This window comes from Loxodonta africana, chromosome 1 (assembly GCF_030014295.1).
Source record: "Loxodonta africana isolate mLoxAfr1 chromosome 1, mLoxAfr1.hap2, whole genome shotgun sequence".
NCBI classification, from domain to species: domain Eukaryota; kingdom Metazoa; phylum Chordata; class Mammalia; order Proboscidea; family Elephantidae; genus Loxodonta; species Loxodonta africana.
The window spans coordinates 37,763,903-37,782,160 of record NC_087342.1 but is presented as its reverse complement, the minus strand read 5'-3'; the positions used below and the strand labels follow the sequence as shown (position 1 = coordinate 37,782,160).

Genomic DNA, 18,258 nt, shown 5'->3' with positions numbered 1-18,258 from the left:
TTTTTCTTCCATGATCTTTATCGTTTTAGTCTTTATGTTTAGGTCTTTGATCCACTTGGAGTTAGTTTTTGTGCATGGTGTGAGGTATGGGTCCTATTTCATTTTTTTGCAAATGGATATCCAGTTATGCCAGCACCATTAGTTAAAAAGGCTATCTTTTCCCCAGTTAATTGACACTGGGCCTTTGTCAAATATCAGCTGCTCATACGTGGATGGATCTATGTCTGGGTTCTCAATTCTGTTCCATTGGTCTATGTGTCTGTTGTTGTACAAATACCAGGCTGTTTTGACTACTGTGGCTGTATAGTAGCTTCTGAAGTCAGGTAAGGTGAGGCCTCCCACTTTCTTCTTCTTTTTCAGTAGTGCTTTGCTTATCCGGGGCTTCTTTCCCTTCCATATGAAATTGGTGATTTCTTTCTCTATCCCCTTAAAATATTACATTGGAATTTGGATCGGAAGTGCGTTAAATGTATAGATGGCTTTTGGTAGAATAGACATTTTTACTATGTTAAGTCTTCCTATCCATGAGCAGGGTATGTTTTTCCACTTAAGTATGTCCTTTTGAATTTCTTGTAGTAGAGCTTTGTAGTTTTCTTTGTATAGGTCTTTTACATCCTTGGTAAGATTTATTCCTAAGTATCTTATCTTCTTGGGGGCTACTGTGAATGGTATTGATTTGGTTATTTCCTCTTCGGTGTTCTTTTTGTTGATGTAGAGGAATCCAAGTGATTTTTGTATGTTTATTTTATAACCTGAGACTCTGCCAAACTCTTCTATTAGTTTCAGTAGTTTTCTGGAGGATTCCTTAGGGTTTTCTGTGTATATAATCATGTCATCTGCAAATAGCGATAACTTTACTTCTTCCTTGCCAATCCGGATACCTTTTATTTCTTTGTCTAGCCTAATTGCCCTGGCTAGGACTTCTAGCACGATGTTGCATAAGAGCGGTGATAAAGGGCATCCTTGTCTGGTTCGCATTCTCAACGGAAATGCTTTCAGGTTCTCTCCATTTAGAGTGATATTGGCTGTTGGCTTTGCATAGATGCCCTTTATTATGTTGAGGAATTTACCTTCAGTTCCTATTTTGGTAAGAGTTTTTATCATGAATGGGTGTTGGACTTTGTCAAATGCCTTTTCTGCATCAATTGATAAGATCATGTGGTTTTTGTCTTTTGTTTTATTTATGTGATGGATTACATTAATGGTTTTTCTGATATTAAACCAGCCTTGCATACCTGATACAAATCCCACTTGATCAGGGTGAATTATTTTTTTGATGTGTTGTTGGATTCTATTGGCTAGAATTTTGTTGAGGATTTTTGCATCAATGTTCATGAGGGATATAGGTCTATAATTTTCTTTTTTTGTAATGTCTTTACCTGGTTTTGGTATCAGGGAGATGGTGGCTTCATAGAATGAGTTGGGTAGTATTCCGTCATTTTCTATGCTTTGGAATACCTTTAGTAGTAGTGGTGTTAACTCTTCTCTGAAAGTTTGGTAGGACTCTGCAGTGAAGCCGTCCGGGCCAGGGCTTTTTTTTGTTGGGAGTTTTTTGATTACCGTTTCAATCTCTTTTTTTGTTATGGGTCTATTTAGTTGTTCTACTTCTGAATGTGTTAGTTTAGGTAGGTAGTGTTTTTCCAGGAATTCATCCATTTCTTCTAGGTTTTCAAATTTGTTAGAGTACAATTTTTCATAATAATCTGAAATGATTCTTTTAATTTCATTTGGTTCTGTTGTGATGTGGTCCTTCTCATTTCTTATTTGAGTTATTTGTTTCCTTTCCTGTATTTCTTTAGTCAGTCTAGCCAATGGTTTATCAATTTTGTTAATTTTTTCAAAGAACCAGCTTTTGGCTTTGTTAATTCTTTCAATTGTTTTTCTGTTCTCTAATTCATTTAGTTCAGCTCTAATTTTTATTATTTGTTTTCTTCGGGTGCCTGATGGATTCTTTTGTTGCTCACTTTCTATTTGTTCAAGTTGTCGGGACAGTTCTCTGATTTTGGCTCTTTCTTCTTTTTGTATGTGTGCATTTATTGATATAAATTAGCCTCTGAGCACTGCTTTTGCTGTGTCCCAGAGGTTTTGATAGGAAGTATTTTCATTCTCATTGCTTTCTAAGAATTTCCTTATTCCCTCCTTGATGTCTTCTATAACCCAGTCTTTTTTCAGGAGGGTATTGTTCATTTTCCAAGTATTTGATTTCTTTTCCCTAGTTTTTCTGTTATTGATCTCTAGTTTTATTGCCTTGTGGTCTGAGAAGATGCTTTGTAATATTTCGATGTTTTGGACTCTGCAAAGGTTTGTTTTATGACCTAATATGTGGTCTATTCTAGAGAATGTTCCATGTGCGCTAGAAAAAAAAGTATATTTTGCAGCAGTTGGGTGGAGAGTTCTGTATAAGTCAATGAGGTCAAGTTGGTTGATTGTTGTAATTAGATCTTCCGTGTCTCTGTTGAGCTTCTTACTGGATGTCCTGTCCTTCTCCGAAAGTGGTGTGTTGAAGTCTCCTACTATAATTGTGGAGGTATCTATCTCGCCTTTCAATTCTCTTAAAATTTGATTTATGTATCTTGCAGCCCTGTCATTCGGTGCATAAATATTTAATATGGTTATGTCTTCCTCATCAATTGTCCCTTTTATCATTATATAGTGTCCTTCTTTATCCTTTGTGGTGGATTTAAGTCTAAAGTCTATTTTGTCAGAAATTAATATTGCTACTCCTCTTCTTTTTTGCTTATTTTTTGCTTGATATACTTTTTTCCATCCTTTGAGTTTTAGTTTGTTTGTGTCTCTAAGTCTAAGGTGTGTCTCTTGTAGGCAGCATATAGACGGATCGTGTTTCTTTATCCAGTCTGTGACTCTCTGTCTCTTTATTGGTGCATTTAGTCCATTTACATTCAGGGTAATTATAGATAAATAAGTTTTTAGTGCTGTCATTTTGATGCCTTTTTATGTGTGTTGTTGAGAATTTCATTTTTCCACATACTTTTTTGTGCTGAGGCGTTTTTCTTAGTAAATTGTGAGGTCCTCATTTTCATAGTGCTTGACTTTATGTTAGTTGAGTTGTTACGTTTTTCTTGGTTTTTATCTTGAGTTATAGAGTTGTTATACCTTTTTGTAGTTACCTTATTATTTACCCCTATTTTTCTAAGTAAAAACCTAACTTGTATTGTTCTATATCGCCTTGTATCACTCTCCATATGGCAGTTCAATGCCTCCTGTATTTAGTCCCTCTTTTTGATTATTGTGATCTTTTACCTATTGACTTCCATGATTCCCTGTTATGTGTATTTTTTTTTTAATTAATCTTAATTTGTTTGTTTTTGTGATTTCCCTATTTGAGTTGATATCAGGACGTTCTGTTTTGTGACCTTGTGTTGTGCTGATATCTGATATTTTTGGTTCTCTGACCAAACAGTATCCTTTACTATTTCTTGTAGCTTTGGTTTGGTTTTTGCAAATTCTCTAAACTTGTGTTTGTCTGTAAATATCTTAATTTTGCCTTCATATTTCAGAGAGAGTTTTGCTGGATATATGATCCTTGGCTGGCAATTTTTCTCCTTCAGTGTTCTGTATATGTCGTCCCATTCCCTTCTTGCCTGCATGGTTTCTGCTGAGTAGTCAGAACATATTCTTATTGATTCTACCTTGAAGGAAACCTTTCTTTTCTCCCTGGCTGCTTTTAAAATTTTCTGTTTATCTTTGGTTTTGGTGAGTTTGATGATAATATGTCTTGGTGTTTTTCTTTTTGGATCAATCTTAAATGGGGTTCGATGAGCATGTTGGATAGATATCCTTTCGTCTTTCATGATGTCAGGGAAGTTTTGTGTCAGGAGTTCTTCAACTATTTTCTCTGTGTTTTCTGTCCCCCCTCCCTGTTCTGGGACTCCAATCACCCGCAGGTTATCCTTCTTGATAGAGTCCCACATAATTCTTAGGGTTTCTTCATTTTTTTTAATTCTTTTATCTGATTTTTTTTCAGCTATGTTGGTGTTGAGTCCCTGGTCCTCCAGATGTCCCAGTCTGCATTCTAATTGCTCGAGTGTGCCCCTCTGACTTCCTAGTGCGTTGTCTAATTCTGTTATTTTATTGTTAATCTTTTGGATTTCTACATGTTGTCTCTCTGTGGATTCTTGCAACTTATTAATTTTTCCGCTATGTTCTTGAATAATCTTTTTGAGTTCTTCAACAGTTTTATCAGTGTGTTCCTTGGCTTTTTCTGCAGTTATCCTAATTTCATTTGTGATATCATTAAGCATTCTGTAAAGTAGTTTTTTATATTCTGTATCTGATAATTCCAAGATTGTATCTTCATTTGGGGAAGATTTTGATTCTTTTGTTTGGGGGGTTGGAGAAGCTGTCATGGTCTGCTTCTTTAAGTGGTTTGATATGGATTGTTGTCTCCGAGCCATCACTGGGAAACTAGTTTTTCCAGAAAATCCGCTAAAAAAAAAAATGCAGTCAGATCCCTATCAGAGTTCTCCCTCTGGCTCAGGCTATTCAGATGTTAATGAAGCCGCCTGGGGAGGGTGGGGGAGGGAACAGAGAGATAGGAGAGTAGCACCTCAGAATATAGCCTGAGTTGCTTGTCTTGCTTGGAATGACTATTATATCTGAGATTCCCGCGGGGCGCGTCGCCTATGTGTGCTGGCTGTGTGGAGATTGCCCCCGGGGGGTCTGGCCCGCTGGAGTCACGGTCAGATCCTCCGCTTCCAGCCCCACGCCCAGCATCAAGGCTCCCCTACTGGGATGGTGCACTCTCGGCTCCAAAATCCGTCGCTGCCTCCCGGGGACTTCTCGTCCCTCCAGCCACGTGGCCGTGCCGTCCCCGATAACCAGTTGGGCCTCCTCCCGGGGTTAGTTCAGATGGGTGGAGCAGCTCCCCGTGTTTGTGCCGTGACCGAGTGTCCTGGCTGGGATGCTGTTCTCCCCGCTCCAATACCAGTTGCCGCCTCCCGGGGACTTCTCCTACCGGCTGCGTCCCACGCCACCCGCGTGACCTGGCTGGGCCCCTTCCCGGGGTTAGTTCAGGGGGGTAGAGCAACTCTCCGTGTTTATGCCGTACCTGCGTCCAGTCCAAATCCCTGCAGGACGGTTCCCCAGCTCGGACGCTGCTCTTTCTGCTCCAAGACCAGTCACTGCCTCCCGGGGACTTCTCCTACCGGCTGCGTCCCACGCCCCCCGTGGAACCGGCTGGTCCCCCTCCCGGGGTTAGTTCAGGGGTGTGGAGCAGCTCTCTGTGCTTGTGCCGTACCTGACTGGTACGCTGGCTCCAGGCTCTGGAAACAATCGCTGCTTCCCCGTATTAGTTCGTTCTCCGTCTCTAAATCTGTGTTTGTTGTTCAGGGTTCGTATATTGTTATGTATGTGATCGATTCACTTGTTTTTCCAAGTGTTTGTTGTACGAGGGATCCGAGGTAGCGTCTGCCTAGTCCGCCATCTTGGCTCCGCTCCCTGTGTATAACTTTTTGTATGAGAGACTGACTTGATTTGTAAATGTTCACTTAAAGCACAATTTAAAATATATATATATATACATATCCCTGGCCACTTTGGGCTCCACATGCCTCTGTATCAACAGTCAGCAAGGATGGGAGTTACCATATTGGCTGGTGTGTATGTGTGTGAGTGTGTGTATATGCACACACACATATATATATGTGTGTCCGTATATATGCACTTCATTGGTTTTGCTTCTCCAGAAAACCCAGCCTAAGCCTAAGACTGTGTGCCCTTTTGTGTTTGACTTATTTCACTCAGCATAATGTTTTCAAGGCCCAGTCATTTTGTAGCCTGTATCAGGACTTCATTTCTATTTATGGCTGAGTAATACTCCAACATTCTACTGAGGAGCCCTCGTGGCACAGTGGTAAAACACTAGGATGCTAACCAAAGGGTCAGCAGTTTGAACCCAGCAACTGCTCAGTGGGAGAAAGATGTGGCAGTCTGCTTCTATAAAGAAGGATTGCAACCTTGGAAACCCTGTAGGGCAGTTATACCCTGTTCTGTAGGGTTAATATTAGTCAGAATCAACCTGAAGGCAACTGGTTTGGTTTTTTGGGGTTTAATATTCCACGTATGTATGTACCACATTTTATTCATTCATCTGTTGGTGGACACTTAAGTCATTCCCACCTCTTGCCTATTATGAATAATGCTGTAAAGAACGTTGGTGTACAAGCAGCTGTCTGAGTCACTGCTTTCAATTCTTCTGACTTGAAAAAATAGTGAAATTGCTGGATCATATGTTAATTTTATGTATATCCTTTGAGGAACTGCCAAACTGTTTCCCATAGTGGCTGTACCATTTTCTGTTCTCACCAGCAATGGATGAGTGTTGTAGTTTCTCCACATCCTTGCCAAGAGTTGTTATTTTCCACTTTTCTGATACTAGCCATCCTAGTAGCAGTGAAATCCTGGTGGCGTAGTGGTTAAGAGCTGTGGCTGCTAACCAAGAGAGGTAGGCAGTTTGAAGCCACCAGGCACTCCTTGGAAACCCTATGGGGCAGTTCTAGTCTGCCCTGTAGGGTCTCTGTGAGTCAGAATCGACTTAACAGCAATGGTTTTTTTGTTTATGTGTTGTTTTTAAGTAGGAATGAAATGGTATCTCAGTGTAGTTTTATTTTAGATTTCCCCAGGGTCTAATGACTTTGTGCATTTTTTCATGTGCTTATTGGCCATTTGTATATCTTCTTTAAAGAAATGTCTCTCAAATCCTTTGCCGATTTTTAAATTAGATTGTTTCTTTTTGTTGTCGAGTTGTAGGAGGTCTTTATGTATTCTGGTTATTAAATCTTATGAGATATGTAGTTTCCAAATGTTTTTTCCCATTCTGTATGTTACCTCTTCATTTTGTTGATAAGTCTTTTGATGCACAAAAGATTTTAAAAATTGCGTTGAAGTCCAGTACATCTATTTCATCTTATTTTGCTCATTTTTTTGGTGTTGTATCTAAGAATCTGTTGTCAAAACTAGGTCTGGAAACTTTACCCCTGTGTTTTTTTTAAAAAAGAGTTTTATGATTTTGGCTCTTATATTTGGGTCGTTGAATCATTTTGAGTTAATTTTTGTACAGGGTATAAAGTATGGGTCCAGCTTCATTCTTTTGCATGCACGTCGAGATCCAGTTGTCCCAGAACCATTTATTGAAGAGGCTATTCTTTCCCCCGTGGCATGATCTTGGCCCCCTCGTCAAAAATCATTTGACCATAGATGTATTAATTTATTTCTGGACTTGTAATTCCCTCCTGTCTATATGTCTATCCTTATATTAGTACCACAGTGTTTTGATTCCCGTAGATTTATAGTACATTTTGAAATTGGCAAGTTGTGAACCCTACTTTGTTCTTTTTCAAGATTGCTTTGGCTATTTTGGGCCCTTTGCAATTCCCTGTTAATTTGATGATTAACTTTTCCATTTTTCCAAAAAACACAAGCTGTTGAGATTTCGATAGGGATTTGGTTGAATCTATAGATCACTTGGGGTAGTACTGACATCTTAACAATGTTGTCTTCCAATCCATGAACACAAAATGTCTTCCTATTTATTTAGGTCTTTAGTATCTTTTAGCAATGTTTTTATAGTTGTCAGTGTACATGTCTCTCATCTCCCTGGTTAATTTTATTCTTAGGTGTTTTATTCTTTTAGATGTTATGGTAAATGGAATTGTTTTCTTAATTCACTTTTCAGATTGTCCATTGCTGGTGTAAAGAAACCCATCTAATTTTGCGCATTAACCCTCAACCCTGCAACTCCGCTAAACTCATTTATGAACTCTAGTAGCTTTCTTTGGAATCTTTGGGATTTTCTGTATATAGGATCATGTCATATGTGAATAGGGATAGGTTTACTTCTTTCTTCCCAATTTGGATTCCTTTTATTTCTTTCTCTTGCCTGATTGTTCTGGCTAGGACTTCCAGTGTAATACTGAATAGCAGTAGTGAGAGTGGGCATCCTTGTCTTGTTCCTGCTCTTAAAGGGAAAGCACGCAATTTTTCTTCAATGAGTATGATGTTAGCTGTGGGTTTTTCAAAAATGCCTTTTATTATATTTAGGAATTTTCTCCTATTGCTAGTTTGTTGAGTATTTTTATCATGAAAGGATGTTGGATTTTGTCAAATGCCTATTTTTATTCTTTATCAATTGAGATGATCACATGGTTCTTTCAGAATCTTTTCCATATCTGTAGAACCTGTAGTAATGTTAACTTTTTTCATTTCTGTTATTGGTAATTTATGTTTGTTCTCTTTATTTCTTGATTAGTTTTGCCTCACTTTTAATATCTTATTTATTAATCTCTTCCAAAAACTTGCTTTTGGCATTGGTGATGTTGCTCTTTTTAAAAATTTCATTATTTTTCCTCTTATCCCCCCCCCCTACTTATACTTTCTCTGGGTTTGATTTTCTCTTTTTCTAGCGGTGTGAAGTAGAAGATTAAACTATTGGTTTTAAACCTCTTAAATCTTTTTTTCTAGTGTGTACATTTATAGCTATAAATTTCATCACACAAATTTTGATATGTTGTATTTTCATTTTCATTGTATTTTTTTTATTAGTATTTCTCTTTTGGATATCTCTTTTTCAAGAATTCTTATTTATATCTTTTATTTCACATTTCCAGAATGCTTCTAATCATCTACTTAAGCTTATCTTTATCAATATCAGGGAAAGAGAGAGGAATGCAGGAATGGAACTCAAAGTTTCTTGTCTGCCACTGTTTTCATCATCATCCACATCAGTCTGATTTATTTGTATTTAGGTTAGAGTGTTTTCTCAGTTATATGAGTGATATCCTCTTTGAAACCTTGCATATCCAAAAATTTTTCGTGGATGCTATTAAGTGAATGACATTTTGGCTAAACATAGGATTCTTGAATTGTATTCCTTTCATTTTAGAAGCATGTAGATATTATTTCAGTGATTTTAGATTCCAGTGTTACAGCAGAGAAATCTGATGTCATACTGATTCTTGCTGTTTTATAGGGAAATTACTTTGTTGGCATTGGAGCTGGAAAGATTTCCTCTATTTTTTTTTTTTTTTTAATTTAGAAATTAGAAACTAACTGAATTCATCTATGTATTTTTTATCAGTCTAACCTGGAACTCAACCCAATGAAATACAGACTCAGATCTTTCTTTAATCCAGTTAAATTTTCTTCTGTTTCTTATTTAATATTACCTGTTCTCTAACTGCTCGTATTTCTCTACTTGAATTTCTGTTTTTTGCATATTAGAGCTTTGGATCCATCATCCAAGTCTCTTCCTTCGTAATTTTCATTAATCATTACATTTTTACTCTGTGTTTTGAAGTATTTTGATCCCAGTAGTGACCGGTAGTTCCTTCAATTAATCTACTAAATCGTTAACTTTGGAAATAGTGTGCTTTATATCCAAAGTCTGGTTTTGTGTTGCACTTTAACCTCCTTTAGGAGTTTTCATTATTTTTCTGCTATTTTTGCCTGCCTCTTCCACGGCTAAGTTTCACTGGTTGGCTGATATTCTTCTTTATAGCTGCTGGACTCCCTTGAATGTTTGCTTACTTTTTATTGTCAGTCTCTTGAAGCTTAGGTCTGGAGTGGAGAGAAGCTGTGTCCTGTGGGCCAGTGTCATAGTAGCACACAGGCTATCAGTCCACTGCAGAAACACTAGGGGCCCGCAGACTCCCCACTCCCCGCACTTCTCACTGTCTCCAAGCTCAGGACCCCACCCACCCCTCCTGCAGCTTCTTCGTCTTGTGGGTGCCAGTGAGACTAGACAGTAGGGCTGATGTTAACCACTTAAACCCTGTTCTGCTCCCACTACCACCAGGAGTCCACAGATCATGTGGGCTGAGCCCCTGCAGGGATCTGCCACTCTGCCTTGCTCACAAAGGTCTCTCTAATACAGTTTTCTAGTTTCTCGTTTGATCTGTGGAAAAGAGCACCGTGCATCCGTTCTCTGTGCTGAGTTACTGTGGAACCCGAACCTCCCACACTTAGCCATTCCCAGGCAACCCTAGTCCTCTGACTTAGTCCAGGCAGAGTTGTAACTGGAGAAAAGAGGGCTGCATTTGGATTTCTGTCTTCTCAGAAAAGGCTTATTTTCCATTAATAATACTTCTCTCTAATTAATGTGGGAAAAGCACTGTTGCATTATTTTCAATGGCCCCTTTTTATGTAGTTCACTGGCTATTGTTGTTAAGCATTTACTGTGCCTTTTTTGCCTTCCTTACAGAACATTTATTAATGTTCTTAATATGATCTGTAGTCTGTATATGGGTGTTTTTTTTAATCTCATGAAATAGCTGTGGTAAGAGTGGTCTTTATTGCTTAAAATAAAATAAAATCATGTATTTTTATAGGAAAGTTGTTAAGTGCTTTTAAAATATACTGAAGTAAGGGAGCATTGAGTTTGTGTTAATGGTGATGGAATAACTTTGAGAAGGATAGTGATAATAATTGCACAACATGAACAAAATCAGTGTCACGGAATTAAGCGTGTAGAAACTGTTGAATTGGCTGTTTTGTTACGTATATTTTTACCACAATAATTTTTTTTTAATGTATTGAAGTATTTGCTATTTACATTATTTTACTTTTTCCTTCCCCCGCAAATAGACAACTCATAAATATTCTTCTTTATCATATGTTTATAGGTTAGCATGGCCTCACTGAAAGAATTAGACCAAAGGCTCTTTGAAAATTACATTGAGTTGAAAGCAGATCCCATCGTGGGCTCCCTGGAGCCTGGGATTTATGCAGGCTGTTTTGATTGGAAAGATTGCCTGCCTCCAACAGGTAAGTAGTTTCGAGTCACTAGAGTTCTCTAAGATTACCCTAATGCATCTAGTGTAATACATAAAGCTATGGTTTTATCCATTAATGTATCCTTGAGGTGCTTTTCCTTTTATCCAGATTTTTCTCATATTTACTGAAGGGTGGGGAGATTGGCTTGCTTTAACTTTTTATTAGCTTAAAACCTCTTTTGATAACTTAGAATTTAGTACATTTTTTTATTAATACTTAATGGCTTGAATGTTATTCTTAAATTGCAGAGAATAATTATATACCTTATAATAATTGATCACATTAGTAATACATACTTGCTTCCTATGGTATACTTTTATTGCACAGATATAATGGAATGACTCTGAATGACAGTTTTATGCAATGACCATGTGACTGTCATCAAAAAATGTATTTAAGGAATCTAGTCACTTCTGTGTAAGACCCACTTGTGGATGCTGTAAAAGTGAAGGATAGAAGGCAAATGTGTAGGAGTAAGATTATTATAGTAATTTAGCAAAGCAAACTAAACTATAGAGGGGTGACTGACAGAGTTCCAGTATTACCTTTGTGATATCAAATGACAGTTGCTTAAATCACTTCATAGTGTATCTTTTAAAAATAACCATTGCTTGCTGAATCAAATAAACTTTTTGATCAAATCAATGAGGTCATTTAAAAAAACAAAGTTGCAATTGATTCGATTCCAACTATGGTAACCCCATGTGTGTCAGAGCAGAACTGTGCTCCATAGGGTTTTCAGTGACCGATTTTTTGGAAATGGATTACGAGGTCTTCCTTCTGATGTACCTCTGGGTGGACTAGAACCTCAAATCTTTTGATTCGCAGCCCAGTGCTTAAAATTTTACACCACCCTGGGGCTCTGAATGAAGGCATAATCCAGGTTTAATTACCACAAGGTTGCTAGATAAAACCAACCTTCTGTAGTAAGCATAGTTTTTAACTTCTAAGTGAACAAACAGTTTTCTACCACAAATTATCATTCTCGAGGTTATCAGGTAACCATCTCTGGAACTTTTGATCTACAGTTCTTTTTCAAAATTCTTGGGTCCAGATGACTTGTAATTCATGCATTTTTTTATTTTAGAAAGTACATGTACATATGTTACATCTCCAGCAGGGATCTGGGGGTCCCTGGTTCCTGCAGAGAAATGTAAGAATATTCAGACTAGGAGCAATAAAGAATATAAATGTCTTCATTCATTTCAGGTGAGAACTGGCACCCAGTTCATCGTAAATTTGCAAAAACAGAGACTGCTTTGTCACTTCTGTATCTGCCATGTCTAGACTACCGCTTAGTACACAGTGCTTAATCAGGGAACCCTTGTCATTGTTATCCCCACTGGCATTCTACCTTGCTCACCAGTCCCGCATGCCCCCAGGTATACTTGGGGTTCAGCTCCACAGTCGTCCCCATTGCTCCTGACATCCCTCCTGACTCGTTATTTCTCTGAGCTCTATTGTCCTTTTATACTCTTATAGCTCTTTAGTTCATGATGTTGTTGTTAGGTGCCATGGAGTTGGTTCTGACTCATAGCAACCCTATGTACAATAGAAAAAACGCTGTCCAGTCCTGCACCAGCCATCCTCACAAATTGTTGCTGTGCTTGAGCCGATTGTTGCTGCCGCTGTGTCAGTCCATGTCATTGAGGGTCTTCTTTTTCACTGACCCTCTACTTTACCAAGCATGATGTCCTTCTCCAGGGACTGATCCCTCCTGATAACATGTCCAAAGTATGTGAGGCATAATCTCACCATCCTTGCTTCTAAGGAGCATTCTGGTTGTACTTCTCTCAAGACAGCTTTGTTCATTCGTTTGGCAGCTCGTGGTATATTCAGTATTCTTTGCCACTACCACAATCAAAAGGCTCCAGTTCTTCTTCGGTTTTCCTTATTTATTGTCCAGCTTTCACATGCGTATGAGGGGACTGAAAACACCATGGCTTGGGTCAGGCACACCTTAGTCCTCAAGGTGACATCTTTGCTTTTCAACACTTTCAAGAGGTCTTTCGCAGCCGATTTGCCCAGTGAAATATGTCTTTTGATTTATTGACTGCTGCTTGCCTCAGCATTGATTGTAGATCCAAGTAAAATGAAATCCTTGACAACCTCATTCTTTTCTCCATTTATCATGATGTGGCTTATTGGTCCACTTGTGAGGATTTTTGTTTTCTTTATGTTGAGATGCAATTCATGCTGAAGGCTGTGGTCTATGATCTTCGTCAGTGAGTGCTTCAAGTCCTCTTCACTCTTCAGTAAGCAAGGTTGTGTCATTTGTGTAACGCAGGTTGTTAATGAGTCTTCCTTCAATCCTGATGCCCCGTTCTTCTTCATATAGTCCAGCTTCTCGGAATATTTGCTCAGCATACAGATTGAATAAGTATGGTGAAAGGATACAACCCTGACTCACACCTTTCCTGACTTTAAACCATGTGGTATCCCCTTGTTCTGTTTGAATGACTCTGCCTCTTGCTTGATCCATGTACAGATTCCTCATGAGCAAAATTAAGTGTTCCGGAATTCCCATCCTCTGCAGTGTTATCCATAATTTGTTTTGATCCACACAGTCGAATGCCTTCCCACAGTCAATAAAGCACAGGTAAACATCTTTCTGATAATCTCTGCTTTCAGCCAGGATCCACCTGACATCAGCAATGATATCCCTGGTTCCATGTCCTCTTCTAAATCTGGCTTGGATTTCTGGCAGTTCCCTGTCGATACATTGCTGCAGCTGCTTTTGAATGACCTTCAGCAAAATTTTGTTGGCATGTAGTATTAATATTAGTTCATAATATCTGTTTTTTTGTATTTGTTTTTTATTCCCCTCTGGGGCAGATATTGGAAGAACTTTTCAACAAAACCGCTTTATAGTCTGCTCATGGAGACAATAAGCAATTCTCAGCTATTGCCCTTACAGAGTTCCTGGCCCTCTGCTGAGAACTGTTTCCCAGGCCTCTTTTGGATTTGTCCAACAGGTCTGAGCACAGCTAGTTGTCACTACTGTCCTGCCCTGCTCCCTAGTCTTAGGAAGAATAGACAAACAGGGCCCGAGCTCTTGAGTGTCCCACCTTATGTTCAAGATGATTAATAGTGATGAGTCCCAGTGATCATGTTTCCTTTCTTATTGGGCACCAAGAGGAAGTCTTTATCTTTTCTCCAAAACAATTACTACAAAGCAGCAAGGATGTAAAAAACTCTTGACATAGTACCAGCACAGTTCATGTTTTATTCTCTTCCACTGTTTATTGTTGTTAGTTGACATTGGGTCAGCTCCAACTCATGGCAACCTTATGTATAACAGAACAAAACATTGCCCAGTCCTGCACCATCCTCGACAATTGTTGGTTTGTTTGAGTACATTGATGCAGCTATTGTGTCAGTCCATCTCACTGAGGATCTCCCTCTTTCTTGCTAACCTTCTACTTTATCAAGCATGATGTCCTGCTCCAGGGACTATCTTTCTTGATGACGCATCCAAAGTAAGAGAGATGAAGCCTCACTATCCTTGCTTCTAAGGAGCGTTTTGACTCTGCGCTCTTTAAGACTATGAGTCGGAATCGACGGCACTGGGTTTTGGGTTTCTTCAAGGCTGATTCGTTGATTGTTCTGACAATCCACAATACATTCAGTATAGTTTACCAACACCACAATTCAAATGTGTCAATTCTTCAGTCTTCCTTTTTTATTGTCCAGCTATTGCATGCCTGTAAGGCAATTGAAAAGACCGTGGCTTGGGTCAGGAACACCTTAATCGTCAAAGAGACATCTCTGTTTTTTAGAACTTTAAAGAGATCTTTTTCTACAGATTTAACCAATGTGATAATGTTGTTTGATATCTTGACTCCTGCTTCCATGGATGTTGATTGTTAATTCAAGTAGAATGAAATCCTTGACAACTTCAGTTTTTCACCATTTATCGTGGTGTTGATTATTGACCCAGATTGAGGATTTTTGTTTTCTTTATGTTTAGGTTTTTTTATGTTCAAGTGTAATCCATACTGAAGGCTATAGTCTTTTACCTTCATCAGTAAGTGCTTCCAGTAGTCTTCATTTTCAGCAGGCAAGGTTGTGTCATCTGTGTATCGCAGGCTGTTAATAAGTCTTCCACCAGTCCTGACGCCGCGTTCTTCATCATATAGTTCAGCTTCTCAGATTATTTCTTCAGCATACAGAGTGAATAAGGGAGAGGATGCAATTCTACGGCATACCTCTTCCAGTTGTAACCCCCGCAGCATCCCCTTCTGTTCAAACAGCTGCCTCTTGATTTATATACAGATTCTGTATGGGCACAATTAAGTGTTCAGGAATTCCAGTTCTTCATAATGTCATTCATAATCTGTTGTGGAATTTAGACACCCCTTGCTTGTAACATAAATAAATTATCTTGTGGGAAAAGAATGTCCTACGCCTTGCTTGCTGTACCAAAGTATTGTGGGAGCAGTTCATCAATTCTACATATTCACAAATCATGCTGTCATGATGTGTGACAGGTTACGTACCCCGTAGACAGACAGACACACACATCCCTGGTGTTAGGGTCCTGCAGACATAGTTTCATTCCTTTGTGTTCCCATAACATCTGGCCTGATGCCTTGCATGTAATTATTAATATTTGTTATAATCTTCTAAATGTCAAATATTATAAGATGACCATATAACTTATTTAAGAAGACCCTTCTAAGAGCCAACGAGGCGTCTGTTAATAATTACTCTAGGACACTAGGCCATAAATCAGAAGTTTTTTTTATAGTCACTGTAACCTTAACTCACAGTCCCCCTCTAGTAGTGCCCTTGTCATTCTCTTTATAACCCAGCTTTTTAAAATGTAGCTTGTCATGCCTTTAAATATTCAATACTAATCCGCTCTTTCTTCTCATGTTCATGACCTCGCATCCCCTGGAGTTGTTTCCACACCCACTAATCCTCTGAGGCCACTCTCACAAAGCCACCCAAGTGTTGCTGGGAAATCTGCCGGCATACTCCTCACCTCACTGATGTCTCCGTAGCAGCTCCGTGGCCTCACTGTCCCCGTCAGCCTGTCTCTGTGGCATACCTCAGGCTCCTATGTAGCTTGCTTCTCTTCTCTCCCTGTTGGTATTCCCAAGCATTCTGTTTTTAGCTGTTATTGCTACTCTTTCCTTAGACTTCTGAATGGTTTCATCCACTCATGACATCACTAGACCTGTAAGACTGACCAATGCCTCTGAATATGTTTCCAGCCTAGAGTTCCCTGCTCTGAGCTCCAGATCCTTCTATCCCACCCCGTGACTTGCCTGCATTTGAACATCTCTGGGGCCTCTTAAACCTGTCAAACCCAAGCGAAACTCATCTTCCCTTTCTCACTCTCCTCCACACCCATCCTCCCTGCTGTTGTCTCCCTCTCATCAGTAATCAGCGATGGCTGGATAAGCGGGGTTAGCCTGGCCTCCCCTGCCCGGGCTGTGTACAGACAACTAGTTTCCACTCCCACTGCCACAACTTTAGCTTTGTTGCTCCTCATTTTTTCCCCAGGATTATTCTAGTTGTTTTCTGCTTGATCTCCCAGCATCCAGTCTTTCCTGTCTCTATTCTACCTCCAGCCTTTTAAAAGTTCATTTTTCTAAAATGTAACTGACCTTGCCATCCCCCTGCATAAAAATCCTCCAAGGTGACCCATTCTCCTTCATGCTAAAACCTAAACTTTCTCTCCTGGTATCTGGGCTTGCTTATGCTTTTACCAGTCCCTGACCCCGGCAGTGTCTCCTCTAATCCACAGTGTCTCCTCTAATCCACAGTGCCGTCTGCGGAGACGCTATTCAGAGATATACTCCAGGTCACTGAGTGCCCCGCATGCTCTCTCCGCCTCTACTCCACTCACTGCCTGCCCCCACTTCCTTGTGCTCCCTCCTGCTCAGGCAGTACCCCCATACCTGCCTCCAGGAGGCCTGGCCACACCTCCATGCCTGTGCTCCTTGCTCAGGCACTGCCCCCATTCCTGCCTCCAGGAGACCTGGCCACACCTCCATGCCTGTGCTCCTTGCTCAGGCACTGCCCCCATTCCTGCCTCCAGGGGACCTGGCCACACCTACATGCCTGTGCTCCTTGTTCAGGCATTGCCCCCATTCCTGCCTTCAAGAGGCCTGACCATACATACCTCCATGCCTATGCTCCTTGCTCAGGCACTGCCCCCATGTCCGCCTCCAGGAGACCCGGGCACACCTCCATGCCTTTGCTCCCTCCTGCTCAGGCACTGCCCCCATACCTGCCTCCAGGAGGCCTGGCCACACCTCCATGCCTGTGCTCCTTGCTCAGGCACTGCCCCCATATCTGCCTCCAGGGGACCTGGCCACACCTCCATGCCTGTGCTCCTTGCTCAGGCACTGCCCCCATTCCTGCGTCCAGAAGACCTGGCCACACCTCATGCTTGTGCTCCCTCCTGCTCAGGCACTGGCCCCGTACCAATGGGACAGTTCTTTTCTGTCTTATAAGGTCACTATTAGTCGGAATCAACTTGACAGCACACAACAACATAATAATAAATTAGGACCAGCCACTAAGTCCCCCCAATCAATTTTTCGTATCTCTTCATTTAAGCTCTAGTTGTTACAGAGAAACATGACTTACCTGCAACTGATAGAAAGGAAGGCTTCTTTTTCTTTGTCAAACCTCTCTCAGATTCACCACTAATAGACAACCAGGCTTTCCTTAGGAGGCACTGAAACCAGCTGCAGTGACTGAAGGGCTCCGCTGGGCATGAACACAGGCCCTTTTCCTCATCACTTCTCTTCTTCAAAGAATGTATTTGGGAAAGGGACAGCCACAAGGTCCTGTACTCTCTTAAGGGATGTGGCTAAATCACAGTAATTCAGGTACTGTGCATGTTGGCCTTACACAGTAGTGTGACCCTGTGGAAACACTCATGTGAGAATTAGCAAGAGGGCAGAGGTTGTGTGAGTGAAAATGCCAAGCTAATAGAGATTTTAGGATTCCATTGTGTCCAATTAGATAACAACTTAGAATATCCAAGTCCTTAGTACCTGAAGTCCTTTGTCTGTTTTCCTTATGGCTTTCAGCCATAAATTTGGACTGCTACAAGCTGTTAGTGTGAATTCGGACTATAGTCTAAAAGTAACCACTAGAGTGATCTTCATCAATGGTTATTTATAGCCTCTGAATTTTTTTTTTATACAGAATTAAGATTCTGCTGGCTCTGTCACATTTAAGTAGTATGGGCTTTTTCCCAGCTCTTTTTTTTTTTTTTTAGATAAACTTTCTTTCATAAGCTAATGTCACAATGTACTTTAATGTCCAAAATTTATTTACTCTTTCTCAGATTCCAGAACACTTAGACATTGTGTTTGTCTCACTTTTATAAACTGTATTTAGTTCAGTTCCGTGTGGAGTTTTGACTTCATAATTACTAACCTCAGTCTTGCATAGTCATATAGTCATTTTTACGTTTGTTTAAAGTTGGCCTAAGATCTCATGTAA

The 18,258-nt window shown here is 40.0% G+C and overlaps 1 protein-coding gene across 9 annotated transcripts in view; it reads left to right on the top strand.

Moving 5' to 3' along the window:
- Positions 1–18,258, top strand: part of EXOC2 (exocyst complex component 2) — a 330,347-nt gene that overhangs the window by 247,768 nt on the left and 64,321 nt on the right. For 7 of the 9 annotated variants that reach the window (XM_064279802.1, XM_064279801.1, XM_064279798.1 and 4 more), the window contains one exon: positions 10,638–10,779. In XM_064279802.1, coding sequence (XP_064135872.1) covers positions 10,638–10,779 — 142 coding nt within the window. Of the gene's footprint in view, positions 1–10,637; positions 10,780–11,875; positions 15,605–18,258 lie in introns of those variants that run through there. The other 2 variants (XM_064279797.1, XM_064279794.1) reach the window with 2 other exon arrangements.